This window comes from Balaenoptera physalus (genome assembly GCF_965194825.1).
Source record: "Balaenoptera physalus genome assembly, chromosome: 19".
Lineage (NCBI taxonomy): Eukaryota > Metazoa > Chordata > Mammalia > Artiodactyla > Balaenopteridae > Balaenoptera > Balaenoptera physalus.
Genome location: NC_138900.1, coordinates 61078057 through 61098725, shown reverse-complemented (window position 1 = coordinate 61098725; position 20669 = coordinate 61078057). Strand labels below are relative to the sequence as shown.

The window sequence follows — 20669 nt, the reverse complement described above, 5'->3', positions numbered from 1 at the left end:
ACGTAAACGCTCAAGAAAAGTTTAATGAATGAACGAGCATTTAGGAAACCTTGGCCGAGGATCTATGTTCTCTACTTAAAAACAGTTGTTTCTGGAATCCGCCTGCCAATGCAGGGGACATGTGCTAGAGCCCTGGTCCGGAGGATACCACATGCCGCGGAGCAACTAAGCCTGTGCACCACAACTGCTGAGCCTGCGCTCTAGAGCCCGCGAGCCACAACTACTAAGCCTGCGTGCCTAGAGCCCATGCTCCGCAACAAGAGAAGCCACCGCAATGAGAAGCCCGTGCACCGCAACAAAGACTACCCCCCACTCACCGCAACTAGAGAAAGCCCACGTGCAGCAACGAAGACCAAATGCAGCCAAAAATAAATAAATAAATCTATCAAAAAAAAGTTGTTTCTGTATATGTGATTAATTGTGGTTACTAACATAGTAGCGAATGATCAGATGAGTCACTTAAGTATACTCTTTATTTTATTTTATTTTTAACATCTTTATTGGAGCATAATTGCTTTACAATGTTGTGTTAGTTTCTGCTTTATAACAAAGTGAATCAGCTATACATATACATATATCCCCATATTCCCTCCCTCTTAAGCCTCCCTCCCACCCATCTAGGTGGTCACAAAGCACCGAGCTGATCTCCCTGTGCTATGCAGCTGCTTCCCGCTAGCTATCTATTTTACATTTGGCGTGTATATATGTCCGTGCCACTCTCTCACTTTGTCACAGCTTACCCTTCCCCCTCCCCGTGTCCTCAAGTCCATTCTCTATGTCTGCATCTTTATTCCTGTCCTGTCACTAGGTTCATCAGAACCATTTTTTCTTAGATTCCATACATATGTGTTAGCATACGGTATTTGTTTTTCTCTTTCTGACTTACTTCACTCTGTATGACAGACTCTAGGTCCACCCACCTCACTGCAAATAACTCAATTTCATTTCTTTTTATGGCTGAGTAATATTCCGTTGTATATATGTGCCACATCTTAATTATACTTTTTAGAGCAGACTTTCAAAAGCGACTACTCCAAAAATAAAGTCAATCTCTTCTTTTCCCATTCTTGAAATTCTGGTACTACCACACTACACAGTACAGTAGTGAAAAATTAAGTGAACGTCAAAGATAATTTAAAAACTGTTAGCTTTATGTTTCTTTCCTTTACTGGCCCCACAGGTGGAAAAAATAAGTTGAGTGATTTTGATCTCCATGTGCTCAGTCTCAGTTTTGACAGTGTGTGTGGGAGATCATTGAATATACACTCAAATGGCAGCCAGCACACAAGAAAGACAATGGAGCCTGGGAAGGTGTAACACTCCGCAAACCATGAAATGCAAACTCCTGCCCGTCTCCCCCCAGCACCCAGCTGTTGCTGATACCCAGTGTCTCCTGTGTATTTGCTGAAGGAATGATTAATCCTAATTAGTCAACACTAGTTATATAAGGTCCCTTGACAGGGAACTCTGTGATGAATTAATACATGACACATTTCAACGACTTATGACAATACTAATTCTTGAACTGTACTTTATTATTGGTGAGCACAATCCCACAAGCATATGGGTTAAGGTGGTGATGACATTTCTAAAGAATGTACCAACAGCGTGTCAATGGTGCATATTTTCATAATCCCCTTTCCTATCAATAGGAAAAAAGACGGTAAGGAAAGGAAACAGAGCACGTATTTTGCTCCTGCTCCACTGCAGGAGGTGAGAGAAATGAGAATTTCGCTCCCTCTTGGCCAGCAACAGGGATTCTCCCTTTTGGGCAAGGAACAAAGTTGGTAGCTCTGCTCATACAAGTAGCAGTGTTAAGAAGTCAGGCAGGAAAATAAACAGACAAACCAACCAACCAACAACACCTGAAAGAAGTCTCTAATCTGTGAGGTAAGTCTGAACTTCCCACACCAGCTTTAGCACAGGAGGAAAAGCTGGACGGAGGTGGGAAACTCTTCCCTTAACTAACCAAATGGAATATTCAAGAAGACCCTGGGTTCTGCTGGCCTCCAATTCCATCCCTGAAGCAGAAGTGGGCTCCGGCGAGGAAAGAATAGAAATCAGTGATCAATGACCTTTCTTTCTAAGGATTCCCATGGCTTTTCCCAATCCCACCTTTCTCACACTGCCGGCCACTCCCGGTGAATGTGCTCTAAGTGTTAGAAGAGACTCATCCCAACCTCACACCCTAAATATGCGGTTTCCTCCAATTCAGGGACGGACTGATATAAACAGTTTCAGTGACAAAAGTCTGAAAATATTTTGAACTCAACAATACTAGACAATTTACAATTATTCAGAGGCATAGGCAACTGGTTACTGATGAATGCGAATATGACTATAAAACTATGTTTTACCATATTTCTACTCATCTTATCGTGTTAACATAAAAATCACAAGTGTCAAATGGTCTTTAAAATTGCTCCTAAAAAGATACCAAAATACTTAGTAGTTGAGAGAATCACAAAATACTTATGAACAAAAATGTACATTTAAGGTTCTATATCCACTAGTACATTAACTCTAAAAAGAAAAATGAAGGACACTGTATTGGTCTATATCCCATTATAACAGTCTGGTTTTAAAAACCAGTCTTCCCCACTTCCACTTGATATGTGCTGCCTCTCAAAGCTTTACTGCCTGAAGGCTAACTGTTTTATCTAACAAAATATTTCACCAAGATCTTATTTTTCCCTAAGTATTCTATTTTTCTAAAACTCTCTGAAAAGAAGAAAAAAATTATAATTTACTCCCACAGAGAAATGGAAGCAGCAAACATTAGACCATCATTCTGTGGTGAAGACATTCTTTGGCAACACTTAGGAAAACGACTTCAGTCTCTGCTCTTCTGAGCACGGGGGTCAAGAACTCCAGCTGAGTGACAGAGGACATTTAGATGGACACACGACCTTTACTCTCTATAGAGCTACAGCTGCCATCTTTGATCGCCTTCCTTCTTTGGACTCATCATGTCTTAGGAGGCAGAGGACCCATGGGAAGCACTCAAATTCAAGGCTGCAACCCTAACCTGCCAACTGTCACACCCACACCCCCACACCTCCACCCTTAACCTAGGATTCCAACTTAAAAATTATGCATTTGGGCTTCCCTGGTGGCGCAGTGGTTGAGAATCTGCCTGCCAATGCAGGGGACACGGGTTCAAGCCCTGGTCTGGGAAGATCCCACATGCCGCGGAGCAACTAAGCCCGTGAGCCACAATTACTGAGCCTGCGCATCTGGAGCCTGTGCTCCGCAACAAGAGAGGCCCGCGCACCGCGATGAAGAGTGGCCCCCACTTGCCGCAACTAGAGAAAGCCCTCGCACAGAAACGAAGACCCAACACAGCCATAAATACATAAATAAATAAAATTAAAAAAAAAAAAATTATGCATTTGCACAAAATGATAGATTTGTATCCTTCTGAAGGATGAAGCCAAACAACTCCTTATTTGTCCTAATTATGTTTTCTTTATGGATTATAAATAGATTTTAAGCCTCACTTTGATATCATGAGACAGACTGATTAACAGTGTAAACAACGGATAAGGCGGTTTTATAATCTGGATGCTTAGTCTCTATTATCCAAATCTAAATCCAAGGAACCAAACTTTCTATGTGGAAAAGCACTTTGCTTGACTCTCTAAATTATATAATAAAAATTACTTTAAGAACACTGAACAGGAATTGCAGAGGAAAATACACACTGGAAGAAGAGGTAGAAGTCAAAGGGCATAGGTAAAAGAGGGAGAACTTATCAGTTGGTATTCAGTGGAGCTAGGATTTACTTCTATCACATTACTATTACTCAAAATGACAACCCTCGGGAAAGTTCTACAATAAATCTAAGCATTCAACACTTCACTTTATGTTAGATTCACTAGTCTAACAAGAATTTTATTGATTTGTTTCATCGTTTGAAACCTTCCGAGAACCTGTCCAGAATTAGAGCATTCACTGCTACTAAGAGTGGCAACCGCTGCCTTGTACAAATAAACACATATATTCCAGCTAAAATAAGTAATCTATGTTAAACTTAGAGCTCCAATTCACAAGCTCTTAGTTTCCTTAGAAGCCCAGAGAAAACACTTCTTTGATCTTCTGAAAGAGAACATACTTTAATATTGGTTTTGAAAAACTCACGTTAAGACAAGGGTTTAATCAAATATGACTGCAAATACTAAAGAGAAGGAGGGGGAGGGGGAGGGGGAAAGGGAAGGGGAGGAGGTGGAGGAGGAGGGGGAGGGGAGGGAAAGGGGGAAAGGGAAGGGGAGGAGGGGGGCAGGAGGAGGAGAAGAAGGATGGAGATGATCATTTTGAACCATGGGACTGTAAGCCCTTCAGGACAGATTTCATCTTTTTAAGCAGTTGTAAGGGATGCCTTATAGTAGGTGGATAAAAGCAAACAAGCCTAGATCCATCAAAAGATATTCAGGCCCAATGTATTTCCCATCACCATCAGAGGATAGCAAGCGGTAGGTACAGTTGATTTGATCTGAAGACTGCTCAGGATTCATGAAGAGTCTCAGAACCTGGAGCTTCTAGCTGAACCCTTGAGAACTAAGAAACTTAACAGGTTACAATCGCTATACAAAACCCTTATGACAATCATTCATGAGCTGCTATATACACAGGTGACTATGAACTCAGAGCACAAGTGAAAGAAAAGGGACTTGGGGGCTGACAGCTTGCTCTGCACATAGCAGACAACACCAGTGGACTTTAGTGCTCATAAAATACAGGGCAGATTTCAAGTACCCAAAGAAAGGATGATAACAATTTCTACATCACCATGAAACTTGGACTCCTACAGAGATCGTATTAGTCTCCTTAAGAAGTTTCATCAGCATCATCTATGAGTCAAATTTTAGATTTAAATGGCAAGACAGGCTCATCAATAATTAGGCCCTGGAAAGCATCCAGATTAACAGCATAAAATAAATGCTTGTTACAAAACAGCTCTACAGGGCTGGATTTATATAGCAGAATACCCAACCAAGTCCTGTGCGACAGGGCAAAGGAAAGGCTTTAACATCAATGTGCAGCAAAACTTCAGATGATACAATAAAGCTGTAAAAACAGAAACAGACTCCCTCCCCACAACACAGACGTGCCAAGTGGACCGAAAACAGCACGGAGCCCAATCAACCTCACTTCACAGATGAGGAGACTAAGGCCCAGAAAAGCTGTCCAAGATGATCCAGGCTGGATTCTAGGCCCAATGTCTCCACTCCACCCTCACTAGACCAGCTTTCTCTCAAAAAACGGGACAAAAACTGCCATTCTTATTGTTGGCTAACTCATCAAAGGATCCCAAAATCTTGGGAATCTTTCTTTCCTTTACTCTCCAGGACTAAAAGCTAAACAAACTCATGTTCCAACAGATTCCCTAGAAAACCCAAAATTCCCAAAAGTGGATACGGGACTGGAACCTGTACAGAGCCACTATAATGCCACTGCAGCATCACACGGCAATTCACTGCCAAATCCCTTCACGTACATTACCCCCCAAGAACCACAGCTCACGAAAGAGAGGAGTCTGAACTCCACATCAGATCAAGGGAATTGTGCCAGAATGAGAAGAGCCTCAGACATGAAGCAAAGCAAACTTTGCAATATTCAAGAGAAAAGGAAATTTCCTGTAAGTCTCAGAGAACCTTTCCCAGAAGGTCTCAGGGTTGCTGAGAAAGGAAAGGGTTGCTGTGGGCTGTTGTTATGGCTATGAATTCAATGTCATCATTCTTAAAGGTCGTCAGCTACATTTAGATTTTGTTTTCCCAACAAACCAAAGGAAAAATGTCATTCAGGATCATGAGAAAATGCTGGGCAGAGGGCATGCTGGGAAAGTAGCATCCCACTTACTGGGGCGAGTGATGAACTATGGAAGCTCCTGCCTATCCTCCCTGAAGCATTTGAATCTTAGGCTGCGTGACACATACCCTACACAACCTTCTTTCAGGTTATCACTGGGGTTTTGTGGCCGAACTTGGGTTTTTTCTGGCTTTTTCCTTTTATACTGAAAGTGTTTCTAGGGCAGTATGATTGCTAAGACGATCCGGAGGAAAAACAAATGTTAAACCAAAGATAAAGCACAGGAAAAGAGTAAACCAGTAAGGCTAAAAGACTTCTATATTAAGTAGAAAGTATGCCAAGTTAGTTGCTTTAATTCCTAGTGCAACAGTGTTGGATTGGTTCCCTTGGTTGATGATACAGAAGCAATATATAACATTGTTTCTAAACTGCACAACTTCAGACCCCTATGACAGTTACTAAAACCAGGCTAACTGAAGACATTAAACAAAACTCAGATTTTTATAAAACTTCAGAGACTACCAAACTTTTGAACTCCCAATCCATATATTAATGACATCACAGACCTAAATGCTTAAGCTTCAAAAGGGAAAGTGAGAAACATCAAGTTCTAGAACATACAAACTCATTTTGTTTCAACAGAATTCTTTAAGTTCCATTCAAACAAAACAGAGATGTTATAAAAGCCCAACATCATTGGTATCAAAAATTAAAGTTTGTTTCTAAGTAGTAACATGAATTAGTCATATTACTTTGAAGTAGCCTTGAGATTGATAATTTTAAAAGAACCCCAAGAACAAATATACCACTTCAACAGTCAAATAAAGTTACAGCAATTAGTCACTGAAAAAACACATATTGACTAATTCATATTTATCTGTAAAACGTCAAAAATATCTGCCCTGCCTACTGTACAAGATGGTTGAAAATGAAAATCAAAGTGAGACAGCATGTGAAAGTACTTAATAAGCACGTAAATCATAACATATTGTGTAAACTCTACCGCTTACTGACTTGCAAAGAATTGTTACATGCGAATAATGCTATAACTTGGTATGGTAAACGAGTAGGAGACTAGGTGTCATTAACCTGGGGTCTAATCCTAGTTCATTCATTAAATGTTAATAACCTCATTGTAATACAGATCACTAATGCCCACCGAGCACAACTTCTTTATCTGGAAAGTAAAAGAATTGGATTAGAGGGGTCTGAAGTCCCTTTTGGCTCTGCTACTACGATTAGTAATATTTCACATCTAAATTACTGCTAGCAGGACTTCCCTGGTGGTCCAGCGGTAAAGAATCCGCCTTACAATGCAGGGGACGCGGGTTCGAGCCCTGGTCAGGGGAACTAAGATCCCACATGCCGTGGGGCAACCAAGCCCGCGCGCCACAACTACTGAGCTCACGCGTCTCAACTAGAGAGCCCACGCGCCCTGGAGGCTGCGCACCACTAGAGAGAGAAAAACCCGCAGGCCACAACTAGAGAGAAGCCCATGCACCGCAACGAAGAGCCCACGCCGCAATGAAAGATCCCGCGTACCCCAACAAAGATCCCGCGTGCCGCAACTAAGACCCGACGTAGCCAAGAATAAAATAAAATAAATAATAAATAAATCTTTAAAAAAAAAACTAAAAATAGAAAAAAAATTACTGTTAGTCTAAATAACATTTCACATTACTAAATATTCTCATATGTGCCCACCATGTCACAAGCGGATGCCCCACCTTTCCTAATTCAGCAGATATAGCAGTGATACCACTACCTTCGGAAACCTGTGTGCAGACCTGGGAGCGGCTCAAAGCACTATTACCTACTTCTTCACAGTGTGGGTCAAAGATTAAATGAGATGAAGATGCATTTTATCCCTCATTTATCAGACTAGTGAGCTGAAGCCAAGAAGAAGTCATCTACGGACAACTCGCTGAAGAGTGAAAGCTGGGAGCAGAAAGCAGGTGCAGGGCTCTTCTCAATCAGGGACAACTGAGCATCTGAAATGGAAATGCACCAGGGCTGGTCCTCTCATGTCCAATCTTCTGTGGCATAAAGGAAGGCAGTCCCTGCTTCAACCCATCTGCTAACCAGTAGGCACTGGTCTTTCTGTGTGCCAGGGATACGGTAATGAACAAAAGGAAAGTCCCTGGCCTCTTGGAGCTTACACTGTGGGTGGGGAAGATCCACAGAGTAAATGAGTAAAATACAGGGTATATTATAGTGGCAAGTGCTATGGAGAAAAATGAACCACGGAAAGGGAATAGAGAGCATGTATTTGGTGATTTGCAATTTTCTTTTAAGCCAGCTGGATGTCTCTTACAGAACTACAATAATACATCTAAAGTGGTTTTCCTAAGCATTTCCCCAAACAGGGAATACTTTGGATACAGGGAAGATGCTGGCCTGCTGATGCCAATTTTATATTGACTGCTCAAAGCTCTGAACTGCCAGCTATGAGATATCTGTCATGTTGGCAATCTAAATCCACACTAATGACAACTCACCCCAACTCCACCTTTAAATCCACAAAGAAAGAGTGCAAGTGGATTTAAGAAAGAGAGCCAGGAGGAGCCAGAAGTTACCAGAGCACTTGAACTGCTTCTGACTTAGCACAAATGTCTGCCAATACAAAGGTTAAAATGCAGTTTGTGTGCCGAGTTCTGCTAGAACAATGCACTAAGAATGCAGCGCACATCATTTTGCCTTTTCTGACCTGTCAATTCTAGTGACATTCTCTACTATTAGTCTATATTTAACCAGCTTACTAGGCAGTTTCTCCAGCTTCTAGCATTTTTTTTTCTTTTATTAAAAGAGTAACCCAGTTTGCAAGAAAGTTGCTGTAACATAACAGCCCCCTCAAGATGTGACACACTTGTATGAGCACTGTCCTATCAACCTTTAATTCACCTCGTTAGCTGAGCTGGCAAACCAGGTTACGCTTTGTTTTAAAATGCCTTCTCCAAGTCGCTAAAATCTCATGGTCCTCGGGTTGTAACAGCATCCTGAGAATTACAGTAAGTCTTTTAAAATGTGCTACAGCTTACTTTAACGTCTATAACGCACTACCCTTCTTTTTAAAAGAAGTTCCCACAAAGGGTGGAAAGTCACTTCTGCGAAGAACTTGGGGGTGGGGCGGGGTGTCGGATCGTCCATCCTAAGAAAAAGATCCGATAGGGTTTTCCTTCTGCCCACACCCGGAGAGGTGTTTATTTGGCTTCTCCGCGGGAGGGGAGCTCCCTGGCCGCTTTCGCGGCGCTGGACCCGGCCCACTGTGCGTCGATTTGGAGGCGAACGGCCGGCAAACTTCAGCCGGGATCCGCGGGCTGGGCCGGGGCGAAGGGGCAGCTCTTCCTGGGCGCCGCCCAGCCCTGCTCGCGGTCGCGGGGCCGGGTCCGGCCCAGGACGGCGTCTGGGGGCCTCCGGGGTTCTGAGGCCCCGGCCAGCGCCGGGCGGTGGGAACCCGAGGAGGGAGGGCGGGGGGACTGCGGTCCGGCGTCAACTCCAGGGGGAGTGGGGTCCGGTGGGGGTCACGGGCCCGGCCCGGCCGAAGCCATAGAGGCTGTCCTGCGGGGAGGCAGCGAGTGGGGCCCGGCCGGGGTGTCTGCCGGGAGGGACGCCGCGCTAAGCGGTGACCAGAGGGACCCCAGCGGCTGGGGGGTGGGGACCAGGGGCTCCGGGGACACGCCCGGCTCGCCCCGCCCCCGGGCTCCGGGCAGCGCGGGCCCGCCCGGCCCCCTCCTCACCTGATGTACGGGCTGGCAGCCGCCAGGATGTTCTTCTGCACCGGTATCTCCTCCCCGTCGAGGACCAGGTGCGCGTCGCAGAAGCGGGACTCCTCGCGGAAAGAGCTGAGCGCTCGCAGTAGGCGCGTGGCGTGCTGAGGATCTGACACGGCGCTGCCCTCGGCCATCGCGGCGCCCGCTCCTCAGCCCGCCGGTCGGGCTCCGGACGCCGCCCAAACGGATGCCTCGAGCCGCCCGCGTCCAGCGCGCGCTCAGTCTGCACAGCCCGCTCGCGCCCGTCTGCCCGGCCCGGCTCTCAGCGCTGCGAGCAAAATCGGGAGCCTCCGGAACGCGCCTGCGCCGTGCGCCGCGCGAGAGTCCGGCGCCTTTAAGGAGCCGCGGTGTTGCGTCATTTCTGCGCGACGCCCCCCGCGCCCTTGTGCCCTCCCTCTCCCCCGGCGTCGCCGGAGGCTGCCAATCCGAAGCCTCGTTCCTCCCACTGAGCTGCCGGTCCCCGAACGGGCGCTGCCGGGCGCGGTCCGCCGCTGAGAGCGATCGCTGCAGCGATGGAGGGGTGTGCGGGCAGGCTGGCACTCGGTGGTTGAGCCCGTGGCCTCTGGCGCCGTGAGTCTGAATTCGAGTCTCGGCTCTTCCACTCACTAGCTGTGTTACCATGGGTAAGGTGCCCATCCTTAATTTGTCCGTCTGCAAAATGAAGATGATATCTTAGTGTTGTTGCGGATTCATGTGAGATAACGCATGTAAGCGAGGGCGCAGTAGGTGTAGCGTTCACTATTTACGAGAGAAAAGGCGCTTCCCAGGTAAGAGCACAGAGACCCGAGAAAGCAGGCCCTGAAAAGAGCGTTTGGGTTGCGGGCGAGGGAGGAGATGGAGCAGAAGCAGGGCCTCCTTAGCAGTGGTAAGGAAGTTGGTCTTGATCCCGTAGGTGTTAGGAACCATGAGAGGGTTTTTAGCAGGTCGTTTCACGAAGATCACTCAGCTGCTGCGTGGAGAACTGGGGGTGGCGGGGGTGGGAGGGTGCCAAAGGCAGAAAAGTTCTTAAATATTGCCGTACTTGAGGGAAGGGAACGGTGGCCTGGATGGAAGGGTGATGATGGAGGTGAACAGTAGTGGATGGCTTTAAAAGAATAGGCAGAATTAGAAGGGAGAGGGAGTCCAGGATAATGTTCTGGGTTGAGTAACTAATTGCATGATGTTGGTACATTTCAGAGAGAGAGAGAAACGCTGAAGGGGTGGAAGGTAGAGAGGCCAGATGTTCAGATGTGACCAGGCTCCCCACCCAGTGAAGATCAAGGTGGTGACAGGAAGCAAATCTGGGGCAGCTTGGCCTGCAGAGCAAGCCCCATACTGTCTGAAGTTTCTGGGAAGGTTGCTAAGGGCACATGGGAATGTGGAATGTAGCCCCCGTTTTGTCCACACATTAGGGGCTCAACAAGCTTACAAGAAATTAGCAGTTTTACAAAGGCCAAGGACCGGAAGAATATGGTCAGTATTCCAGATAAGGCAGGATGGGGTTTTCACTGGATCAGCTGAGGCTTTTCCTTCTGTCAACTCAAAGGCTCCAATAACGTCTTGGATCTTTACCCTGAACCAGTCAAGGATTTGGGGTTACTGGTGGGAATCAGGGTATATAACTCTGGTGGAGTCAGTGGCAAAAGAATAGATTGGGAGAAGGATGTTACTAGCGGAAAGTCCAGACATTTCCAGCTCAGTATTATGGATGAAATGATTAAAATGTCTAGGATTGGCTTCAAAACAAAACAAAGGGATGGAGTGAAGTGGGTGGAGGTATAAATGAATCAAAAGTGGCTATGAGTTACTACTTTTAAAGCCGGGTCATGGGTACATGGAGATTCGTTGTACTCGTCTCTATATTTTTGTGTATGTTGTAAAATGTCATGATACAAAGTCAATAAGATAAGCAGCTGGAGCTTATCTTCTCCATGATACCTGCCCAGTATTCATGGGAGCAGTCAACACTTCTTGCTTGAAGTTACTGCTGTACTTTGAACGTTGCTCTGGCAGGAAAATTACTGTAAGGGGTTTATTTATCCATGTCACCTGCTAGCTTGTATATGCAAGCATCTCCATTTCTAGGTGCCAAGCTCACTGCCTGGCCCTATTAGTGCTCAATAAATGTTGGATGGATGGAGGGATTTTAAAAATTGTGAACATCAGGCACTTAATAAATGTTTTCTGAATTGCAGTCTGTTTTCAGTTTGTGTTTGTCTTCTTTCTCAACTGGGTCGTTGTTGGAGTCAAAAATGATATATATGACAGAAAGAGTTCAAATCAAATACATAGGTGTTTGATAAACACTTACTGATCAATTACTTGGAATGTTGGTCTATTCTTCAAATGTCAGAGGTTCCAAAACAAAACAATGAGCTCAAATAACAGAATCACCCTCAGGTAGCCAGTTTTCCCAGAATGGGAGTGTTGCCTTAGTTGAAGTAACTGGAGGTGAATGGGGATTAGTCAGGCAGGCTCTTCCTGGTAGAGGTAACCTTCTCTGATGTTTTGACAGAAGGAAGGTATGGGAGGACCTGGGCAGAGGGTTGTAGACAGACCAGCATCAATCAGGGGAAAGGTAGTTGCTGGCTTGAGAGGTTCCCCTGTGCAACAGGCAGCAAATCGGCAGAAGATCTTTTAAATGCTCTCCATTCCACCCCCACTGTTTGCAATATTCCCCACCAACCACCTGCCTGAATCACTCATATTCATCCTTCAAAATCCAGCTCAGTGCCCTTCAGAGAACCTCCAACCTGTTTCTCAGGGCAGAGTCCCCATGCTGTGCCATGGTCGTGCCTTCTGTGCTGCATTTAGCTCACTGCGCTGTAATTAACTGGTTTATACGCGCGCTCCTCCAGGGTAGTAGCTGTGTTGCGTTTACATATTCCAAGAGACTTGCACAGTGCCTGGTGCTCAGTGGGTTATCCCTGAATGCTTCCCGTAATCTGTTAGAGGTGGCAAGTTGGTGAATGAGCCCAGGAGGCAGGATATACCACAGTAGGGGCAGGTGGGACCACAGAGCTGAAGAACACACCCCCTGTGTCAGGTGGGAGGCTGCCCCTCACTTCCAGCTGATTGCTCCAGGGGATGAGGGCCTACGGGTGCCAAATCCAGCGATTTTTCAAGAGGTCTGACAATTCAGATTCACATGTCCAGTGTCCCAGTTTTTCAACATTAGCCACGAATTCCATCTGAGAAAAAAAGATGCAGCATGTGTCTGCAGACAGGATCTGGCTTCCATTCATTTCCAGAGGCAATCAGAAGACCATCTTGGTTTACTGAGAAGGGAGTTAACAATCAAAAGAATGCTAGATTCTCAATAAAAATTGTTGAGTTGAACTCAAGTGCCCCAGAAAACCGCATCTTGGTTCTGTAGGGAAGGAAGAGGGCCCAAGTGTGGGAGGAAGGACTTGTGGGGCAGCTGCTACCAGAGCCACTCCTGGTTAGACCGTGGACTGTTCTGCAGCCTTTCTTGATATTGCTCAAACTGAGCCACCTTGATATTGTTTATGGCCATCAGAGTGGTGTATTTAGTGTTATTGTTTCCCTACATTCCGTAGATATCAGACATCAGCTGTTGTGAAATGTGTAATCTCAGAGATTCGATACAGTCCCAGCAAGTTTCAGTCTCTGGTGACTATAACTATAGCCTCTTCAGAGGCTAAACAACCCCAGAGAAAGGATTCTTTTTTTCCTCTGAAGACTAAAAAGGATGTTTTCACAAGATACTAACAGTAGTCATTCATTCAACAAATATTTATTAAGCACCTGCTATATGATACCCATTGCAGAGGCACTGATGGTGAAAACAGACATAGTTACCTCCATGGTATCATTGTAGGGACTTTTTATTCTTTGTGCTTTTCTGATCATGTATCATTTTACAGTCAGGAAAAAACAAGTTTCATTTGCAAAAAGAAAATACTTTGCTTCAAAAAATGAACCCTTAAAAGAAAGAAGAATCACCTTGGAGTTTGGGGTTTTATTTTAAAATAAATGTTAGAAAGAGGAATAAGAGTCCAGGAGAAGATAATGCAAGGAAAAAAAATTAGTAGTTTGGAAGCGCTTTGGAAAATATTGCCTTCAGTGGATTCATTTTATTGAAGTGAAAACTGAAGCAAGATGATGAAGGACTCAGTCAAAGTCATACACGTGACCTAGTTGGGCAGAACAGACAGGCCCAGAGCTTCTGCCTTCCAGCCCTGTAAGCTTTTCCATTACACCAAGTTGACTCTTCATAAACATTAATTTGGTTGAGACAGTCTCTTCTGATTCATTTTAAGGCAGTCTTCAAATATTTTATTAGGTAAATCTGTCATTTGTCCAAATCTATATATAGCTCCTTTCTTTCCGAGAATCTGAGCTCTTCCAAATTGCTGAGTCAGAGAACATCTCAGTATTTATAACTCTTGAGAGTTGATTCTATATATTTACACAATATTCGGAGAAGTGTCTCAGAAACCAGTGAACTAATTAAGCTGTAATGAAGATAGTTTCTGTTTCTGTGCAAATCCATGCTGTATTCCCAGCACCTGGCACAGGGCCTGACACACAGTAGGTACTCAATAAATATTTGCTGAATGAATAAATGTTAATAAGTAGGGAGAACTGGGATATTTCTATCCACAAGGGATTACTTCACTTGTTGTTTTCCACAGTACCCCCATGAACTCCAACCTGGTCTATGCAACAGCAGGCTAACATCTCTGGTTGAAAATAAACTCCTGATTTTACCCCTTAAACCTAATCATTCCCCAAATAAAGTGGCAGCATCATTCATTTAACCAAGGACAGAGATTTCGGGACATTCGTGATCTTTTTTCTCATGCCCTTCATCCAATTCACCAGCAAATCCTGCAGCTCCTCCTGCAGTCTGTGTCCTGAGTCCAGCCTCATCTCCTGACCCCCATCAGTACCACCTGAGTCCAGCCACCAGTCAGCTCCCCCTGGACTCCTGCAATAGCCTCCTAGGCTGTGCTCCCTGTTCCTCTTGCCCCCTTATGAGTTCTTTCTCCCCGTAAGTTAATCAGATCAAGTTGCTTCCCAAAACAAGACTGTCCAATAGCTTCCCATCAAACGTAGGGGAAAAAAGTCCAAAGTAGAAAGCCCTGAGAGATGTGGCCTTGTACTTCCTCTGCGACCTCATTTCCTACCACTCTCCTCTCCCTCGATGTGCAATAACCAAACTGGCCTTCTTGCTGTTCCTTGGACAGGCCTCACATATGCCCACCCCAGGGCCTTTGCACTGGCTGATTTCTAAGCCTGTAAATGTCTTTCCTCATATTCTCAGACTTTGATCTTTCCTTCTGCATAGATCAGAGCTCAAATGTCAGCTCCTCAGAGAGGCCTTCACTTATCTCCCTGTATAATGAATGCTTCCCTCAACCTCCTTCATTTTTCCTCACTGCATTCAATGAGTACCTAAAATAATACATGTTTATTTGTGTATTGTGTGTCTCCTCTGATTATAAGTTTCATGAGGCCTGGCAGGAACTTCCTATTTTATTTATCATTGTATTGCCAGCCTCTAAAACAATGCATGGAATATAATTGATACACAATAAATATAGACTTACTGAAAGAAAGAAACAGACTGAAGGAAGGGAGGAAGGGAGAAAATCTTCCTGGATCTTTTCGTCCCTTGCTGCCTAACCTGACCTTGCCAACATGGAGAAAGATGAATTATCAAGAGTGATTCAAAGGACATGAAACTTCCAAGCCTCAGAAGGTCACGATATAACAGCTCTGGGCAGAGGTCGCCCCAGTTACTTCTTTCAAACCAAGTCCTGTGCAAGAACCTTTATTTCCTCCTTCGAGCCACACCATTTTCCACTTTGTACTCTTTAAATTTAGTTTGGATATTGTATGTTGTTTATATACCCCAAAGCATGCAAAAGATACTCAATTTCTATCCTCCCCCTAGAATTCTAGCCAATACGCTGCTGATTTATTCTGCAGCATTTATATCATGTAAGTAATTTGCCTGCTCCTTAGACCTGTTTTAACGTGAAGTCATTTGAATTCCTTTAAGTCATTGGATTTCCTCACTACCTCCCCACGGGGTCTCTTTCTCCTATTCTTGGAGGCTCTGGGTTAATTACTCCACTTCTTCAGTTTCTCCCTCTGTAAAACTAGCATAATCGTAGTAACTTCCCAGAGCGGTTGTGAGGATTAAATGAGATGATACTAGTGAAGCACTGACAAGAAGGTCCGGCACATAATAGGTGCTCAGCAAGTGCTAAGTGTTCTTATGTTTATGATCGCTATCATCACCACAGTCATCCTCCTGTTTTTAATGGCATTTAATGGTTTTTAATGGCATTTTTCCCAGCTCACGAATTGTTAGCTTCTGGTTGACTTTCAAGTCAAAAATCTAGTCTCTTCACCTCTACAGTCCGGGCTCCACCAGCTACCTCCTCTCGGGTCTGGCTTGACAACTTCACGTCTCACTTCTCCCTGATGTAAATGCTGGACTGTAGTGAACTTCATCTATTTTCTGACTCCATCTGCCATTTTCCCTTCCTATTCCAGCTCTTTAAACATCCCTATTCTGCTTTTTATTTCATGCTCCATGTGTTTAATTTGATTTTTTAACATTTAAATTCATTCTTATATTTTCAGAAATATGTTAGACATCTTTGCCTAGCAAGGTTTGAAACTAATTAACACTTTAATATACTATCTTGGAAAAACATCTTGATTGAGGTATAACATAAAGTGTACCGCTCAATGAATTGTTCCATGTGGATACACCTGTGAACTCACCAGCCGGATCAAGATAAAGAACATTCCCAGTAACCCAGAAGGTTCCCTCAGTGTTTCCAGTTAGTACCTCCCACAGGAAACCACTCTTCTGACTTCTATCACTATTGATTGGTTTTTCCTGTTCTTGAACCTTTGCATTTGGCATATTTCACTCCATACAGTGTCTTTGAAATTCTTCCATTTGTTACTTTGAAATTCTTCCATTTGTTATTTGTAGCAATAGTTGGTTCTTTATTACTGTGACTCTATCACTGCATGATCTTTGAAATTCTTCCATTTGTTACTTGTAGCAATAGTTGGTTCTTTATTACTGTGACTCTACCACTGCGTGAATATACCACCATTTATGTATCTGTTTCCCTGTTGGCAGATACTTGGACTGTTTCCAGTTTGGGGCTATTACAATAAAGCTGTTATGAACATTCTCAAACAAGTCTTTGTTTGGGTGGACACATGCGCTTTTTTCCCTTGTGGATGTGCCCGAGTTCAGTTGCCGGGTCATAGAAAAGGCATACGTTCAGCTTCAGCAGATACTGCCAGTTTTCCAAAGTGGTTGTACCAAACTACACTCCCACCAGTCGTCTATGAGAGTTCCAGTTGCTCCACATCCCTCAATAATTGGTGGTGTCTTTGTTTTAATTATACCCATTCTGGTGGGTGTGTAGTGGTATCTTGTTGTTTTAATTTGTATTTCCCTAACGAATAACAATGTTGAGCACCTTTTTATATGCTTTTTGATCACTTGTATCTTTTTTTAAGTGCTTGTTTAACCTTTGTTTCATTTTTAGAAATTGGGTTTTCAAATCGATTCTTTTAGGAGTTCTTTTATTATGTATATGGAACACAAATTTCTTCTCCCAACCTGTGGCTTCTGGAAGATCTTACGGAAAACCCGAATGAACTTTTTGGCCAACCGAATACTTTCCCCTTAGAACATCGGCATAGATTACATTCCCTACATGCCATGATCCTGTCTTTCTCATCCTTCACTGGTCCCCTAAGTTCCTGTGCCTGACTCATGAGGTGTCCCACCATCTGGCCCGCTCCTCCCTCCCCACCCTCACCTTCTAGACCCACACCTCCCTCCATCCCAGACCCTCTGCACAGACCCAGCTCTTCATCCTGCCACCTCTTCCCTCCTGCCTGGACTCCTTCTCCCATGACTTTGGTGCCTGAAAAACTGCTCGCCGCTCTAGCACCTCCTCTGTGAAGCCTCTCCTGGCTTCTTTCTGTCTCTTTGTGCCTTGAAATCTGTCTCTGGAATCAGATTGCTGGGTTCAAACCCTCCTTCTGTCACTTTCCAGCTCTGTGGCCCTGAGGTTTAAATGGCCTAAACCTCAGATTCCTTACTGGGAAAAATTGTGGTTCCTGCTATATATGGTTTTGTGCAAATAAATGAGATGATCCAGGTACAACTGTTTAGCACAGTGTCTCGCACATAGTAAGTGCTCTGTAAATATTTGATTTAAAAAAAAAGTCAAAAATAGTCATACCCATCACACTAATGACATTTATCTGTTAACATATTGGTCTTTTCACTAGACTGGGTATTTCTTGAAATCAGAAGTCATTACCTTAACTTTTGGAGTTTATGGAGTTCTTAGTGCAGTTTGCTGTGCAGGGAGCTTTACGTCCATTACCCCAACAGATGTTTACAACAACCTGCAAGGTAAGTATTAGGATCTCCATGCCATGGGGTTACAAAACTGAGGCTCCAGCCCACATCCCTCAGCTGATTCATAGAGGAGCCAGGATTTTGACTCCCTGATTCACTGCAAAGTTTTTGAGCCATCCATTGGACATCCTTGCCTCTCCATGTGTCCCCAGCACCTACACAGTGAGCTTGGTAAATATCTGATGAGTAGAATTGAGTCTAATAAACCCCAACATACCCAAGCTTGTCAGAAAAGAACATGGGTTTATCTGTGCTGCTAAAGTTCTGAAGCTGACCCTCAAAGGCCAAGCAATTAGAGACTGAGATCCTTCTGGCAAAACAGACAGCACCTAGAGCAGGTGCCTGTTTTCAACTTTTCCCTCTCAGGAAACAGTGGTTTCAACATCAGTAAGTTGAAGGTGTGCTCTTTAATTGACACAATGCTACTTTTCCAGAGGAACAGGTTGTCGCTTTTCACAAAATTTGTCCTATTTAATGAAACGTTGTTTGCCGTCTTAGTTACCTACCATCTCGCCTATTGCTATATTACAGTCCCAAGCTTTTAAAATGCTGTACGAAGAGTCTTGGGAAGATCCTTTTCAGGCAGATTCTGGAAGCTTGGCCTCTCCAGCTCAATTGTAAATATCTTGAGAGCAGGAATCACCTCATATCCGTCTTTATCTCCCATGGCACCTGACTCGGTTAGGCAGGAATTCAATAAGTATTTGCCAAATCCATTACTGCCTGCTTATTTCACGCTGGGGACTGGGCTAAGCCTTGGGAAGGAGAAAGGAGGAATCACATTCAGATCTTACCCTCCAGGAGCTTCTAGGCCAACCCGGGAGATAAGAGTCAAACATAAACAAAAAGCATCTGATATGGAAAACAGTGTTTGTAATGGGGATTATAGCAGAGAGCTACACTGGGGTACCCCCCTTCCCCCACCAACACACACCCAAAGCATCACTTGTACCTAAAGATTGCTGGGAAGTTCTTTGCTATTAAAATAAGCATGGACATACTGTGGAGTACACTCTAACATGTATATGCACTTTAAGGTAAAACGCAGATTTCAAGGTGCTGTATTTGGTAGACCTGTGCCCCCGCCTTTCTTTAGCTCCCCTCTCCTCTGCCTCTAGGAATGTTTTGGTGGGCGTGATGTTGAACGCTGCTACTGGCATCAGACAAAACCGGGTTTTCATTCAGGCTCTGCTCCATCACTTTCTAGCTGTGTGATTTTGAGCAAATGGTCTGAGCTCTCTGAACCTCAGATTATTCATGATTTTTATGAGGGTTAGTGTTTCATGTAAAGCTTTTGTCACATACACAGTAGCTTTTATGCCTGTTGTGAGAAAACAAGTGTGGGATGGATGGATGGATGGATGGAGCAGGGAACAGGCCAGTCTTGCCACAGCAAAAAAGGCACATTCCCTTTGACATGAACACTTTGCAATTCTATAGCATTTTATACACTTGAAGCATTTTCGTAATCACACAAAAATCAAAGAAAGTAGAGCCATCCCAATTCTACCTATGAGAAAAACTGAAGCCTCAAGAAATGCCCAGAGGGACTTCCCTGGTGGCGCAGTGGTTAAGAATCTGCCTGCCAATGCAGGGCACACGGGTTCGATCCCTGGTCTGGGAAGATCCCACCTGCCACAGAGCAACTAAGCCCGTGAGCCACAACTACTGAGCCTGCGCTCTAGAACACATGCGCCACAACTACTGAGCCCTCGTGCCACAACTACTGAAGCCCACGTGCCTAGAGCCTGTGCTCCCCAACAAGAGAAGCCACCGCAATGAGAAGCCCACGCACTGCAACGAAGAGTAGCCCCTGCTCGCTGCAACTAGAGAAAGCCTGCGCGCAGCAACGAAGACCCAATGCAGCCAAAAATAAATAAAGAGTCTTGCAAAGACTGAGATCGGTCATCTTGAGATTTGAGCCAGTGCCTGGTTCAGCATCTTTAACACAACAGCTTGGGGACTTGTTAGGGGATAGAGGATGGGGAGAAGGGGGCCGGCCTTTCAAACTGCTGCCTTTCCTTTCTGAGCTGTGTACGGCCTGTTAATTTGACCTACATGTTGTGAGACACAGAGTCACAGAATCCTCACGGCTGGGGTAGTGCAAAAGTCCTTCACTTTCCCTGTTGAGAAGCTGATACAAGCGATGGACTCTACTCTCCTTAAGAACATACAGACACACAAAAACTCACATACAGTTTCAGGAAGCCCCGGGTGCCCTGAAGCCCCTCCACCATGCCCCCTCAGGTGCTCAAGCCCCCTCTACAGAGACCATCCCGAGCCTGACCAACTGCAGAAACCACAAGCTCATTTCCTCCAGCAGACCAGTAGAAACAGTATAACCCAACATAACAAAGCCCCGCAACTTCAGCCAGGGACAACTCACCCTCCCAACTCTGCAGTCATCCGAATTCTAAGAAGTCTATCCTTCGATAAATGTCCAAAGTCAAACCATCCATTTCCCTCCCAGACTTTCGCAAGTCTTGGTGGAGATGAGAATTGAGGTTATCTGTGTTTTAGAAATCAAAATTGCCAGTGTGTTAACAGAAGGGGGAGACCTGTGAACAGGATTAATACAGAGGTTACCTAGTCGATTGGCTTCACCACAGGCAATGCCTTCATTGTCATGAAAGCCAAGACTGAGCACAAAAGATAAAGAACCGGATTGGCAG

General features: G+C 44.6%; 1 protein-coding gene and 1 long non-coding RNA gene across 7 annotated transcripts in view; one reads left to right on the top strand and one right to left on the bottom strand.

Annotated features, from left to right (window-relative positions):
- Positions 1 to 9712, bottom strand: part of GAN (gigaxonin) — a gene marked incomplete at its 5' end in the record, with an annotated part of 80739 nt that extends 71027 nt beyond the window's left edge. For all 6 annotated transcript variants that reach the window (XR_014256990.1, XR_014256991.1, XR_014256992.1 and 3 more), the window contains one exon: positions 9546 to 9712. Coding sequence is in view for 3 of the 6 variants with exons in the window: in XM_082439060.1 (XP_082295186.1) it covers positions 9546 to 9712 (167 nt within the window). The remainder of the gene's footprint in view (positions 1 to 9545) is intronic.
- A 375-nt stretch (positions 9713 to 10087) lies between these two features.
- LOC309649338 lies at positions 10088 to 11756 on the top strand. Its single transcript, XR_014257033.1, has 2 exons — positions 10088 to 10201; positions 10759 to 11756. It is a non-coding gene; the product is annotated as an uncharacterized lncRNA (long non-coding RNA).
- The last annotated feature ends 8913 nt before the right edge of the window (positions 11757 to 20669 follow it).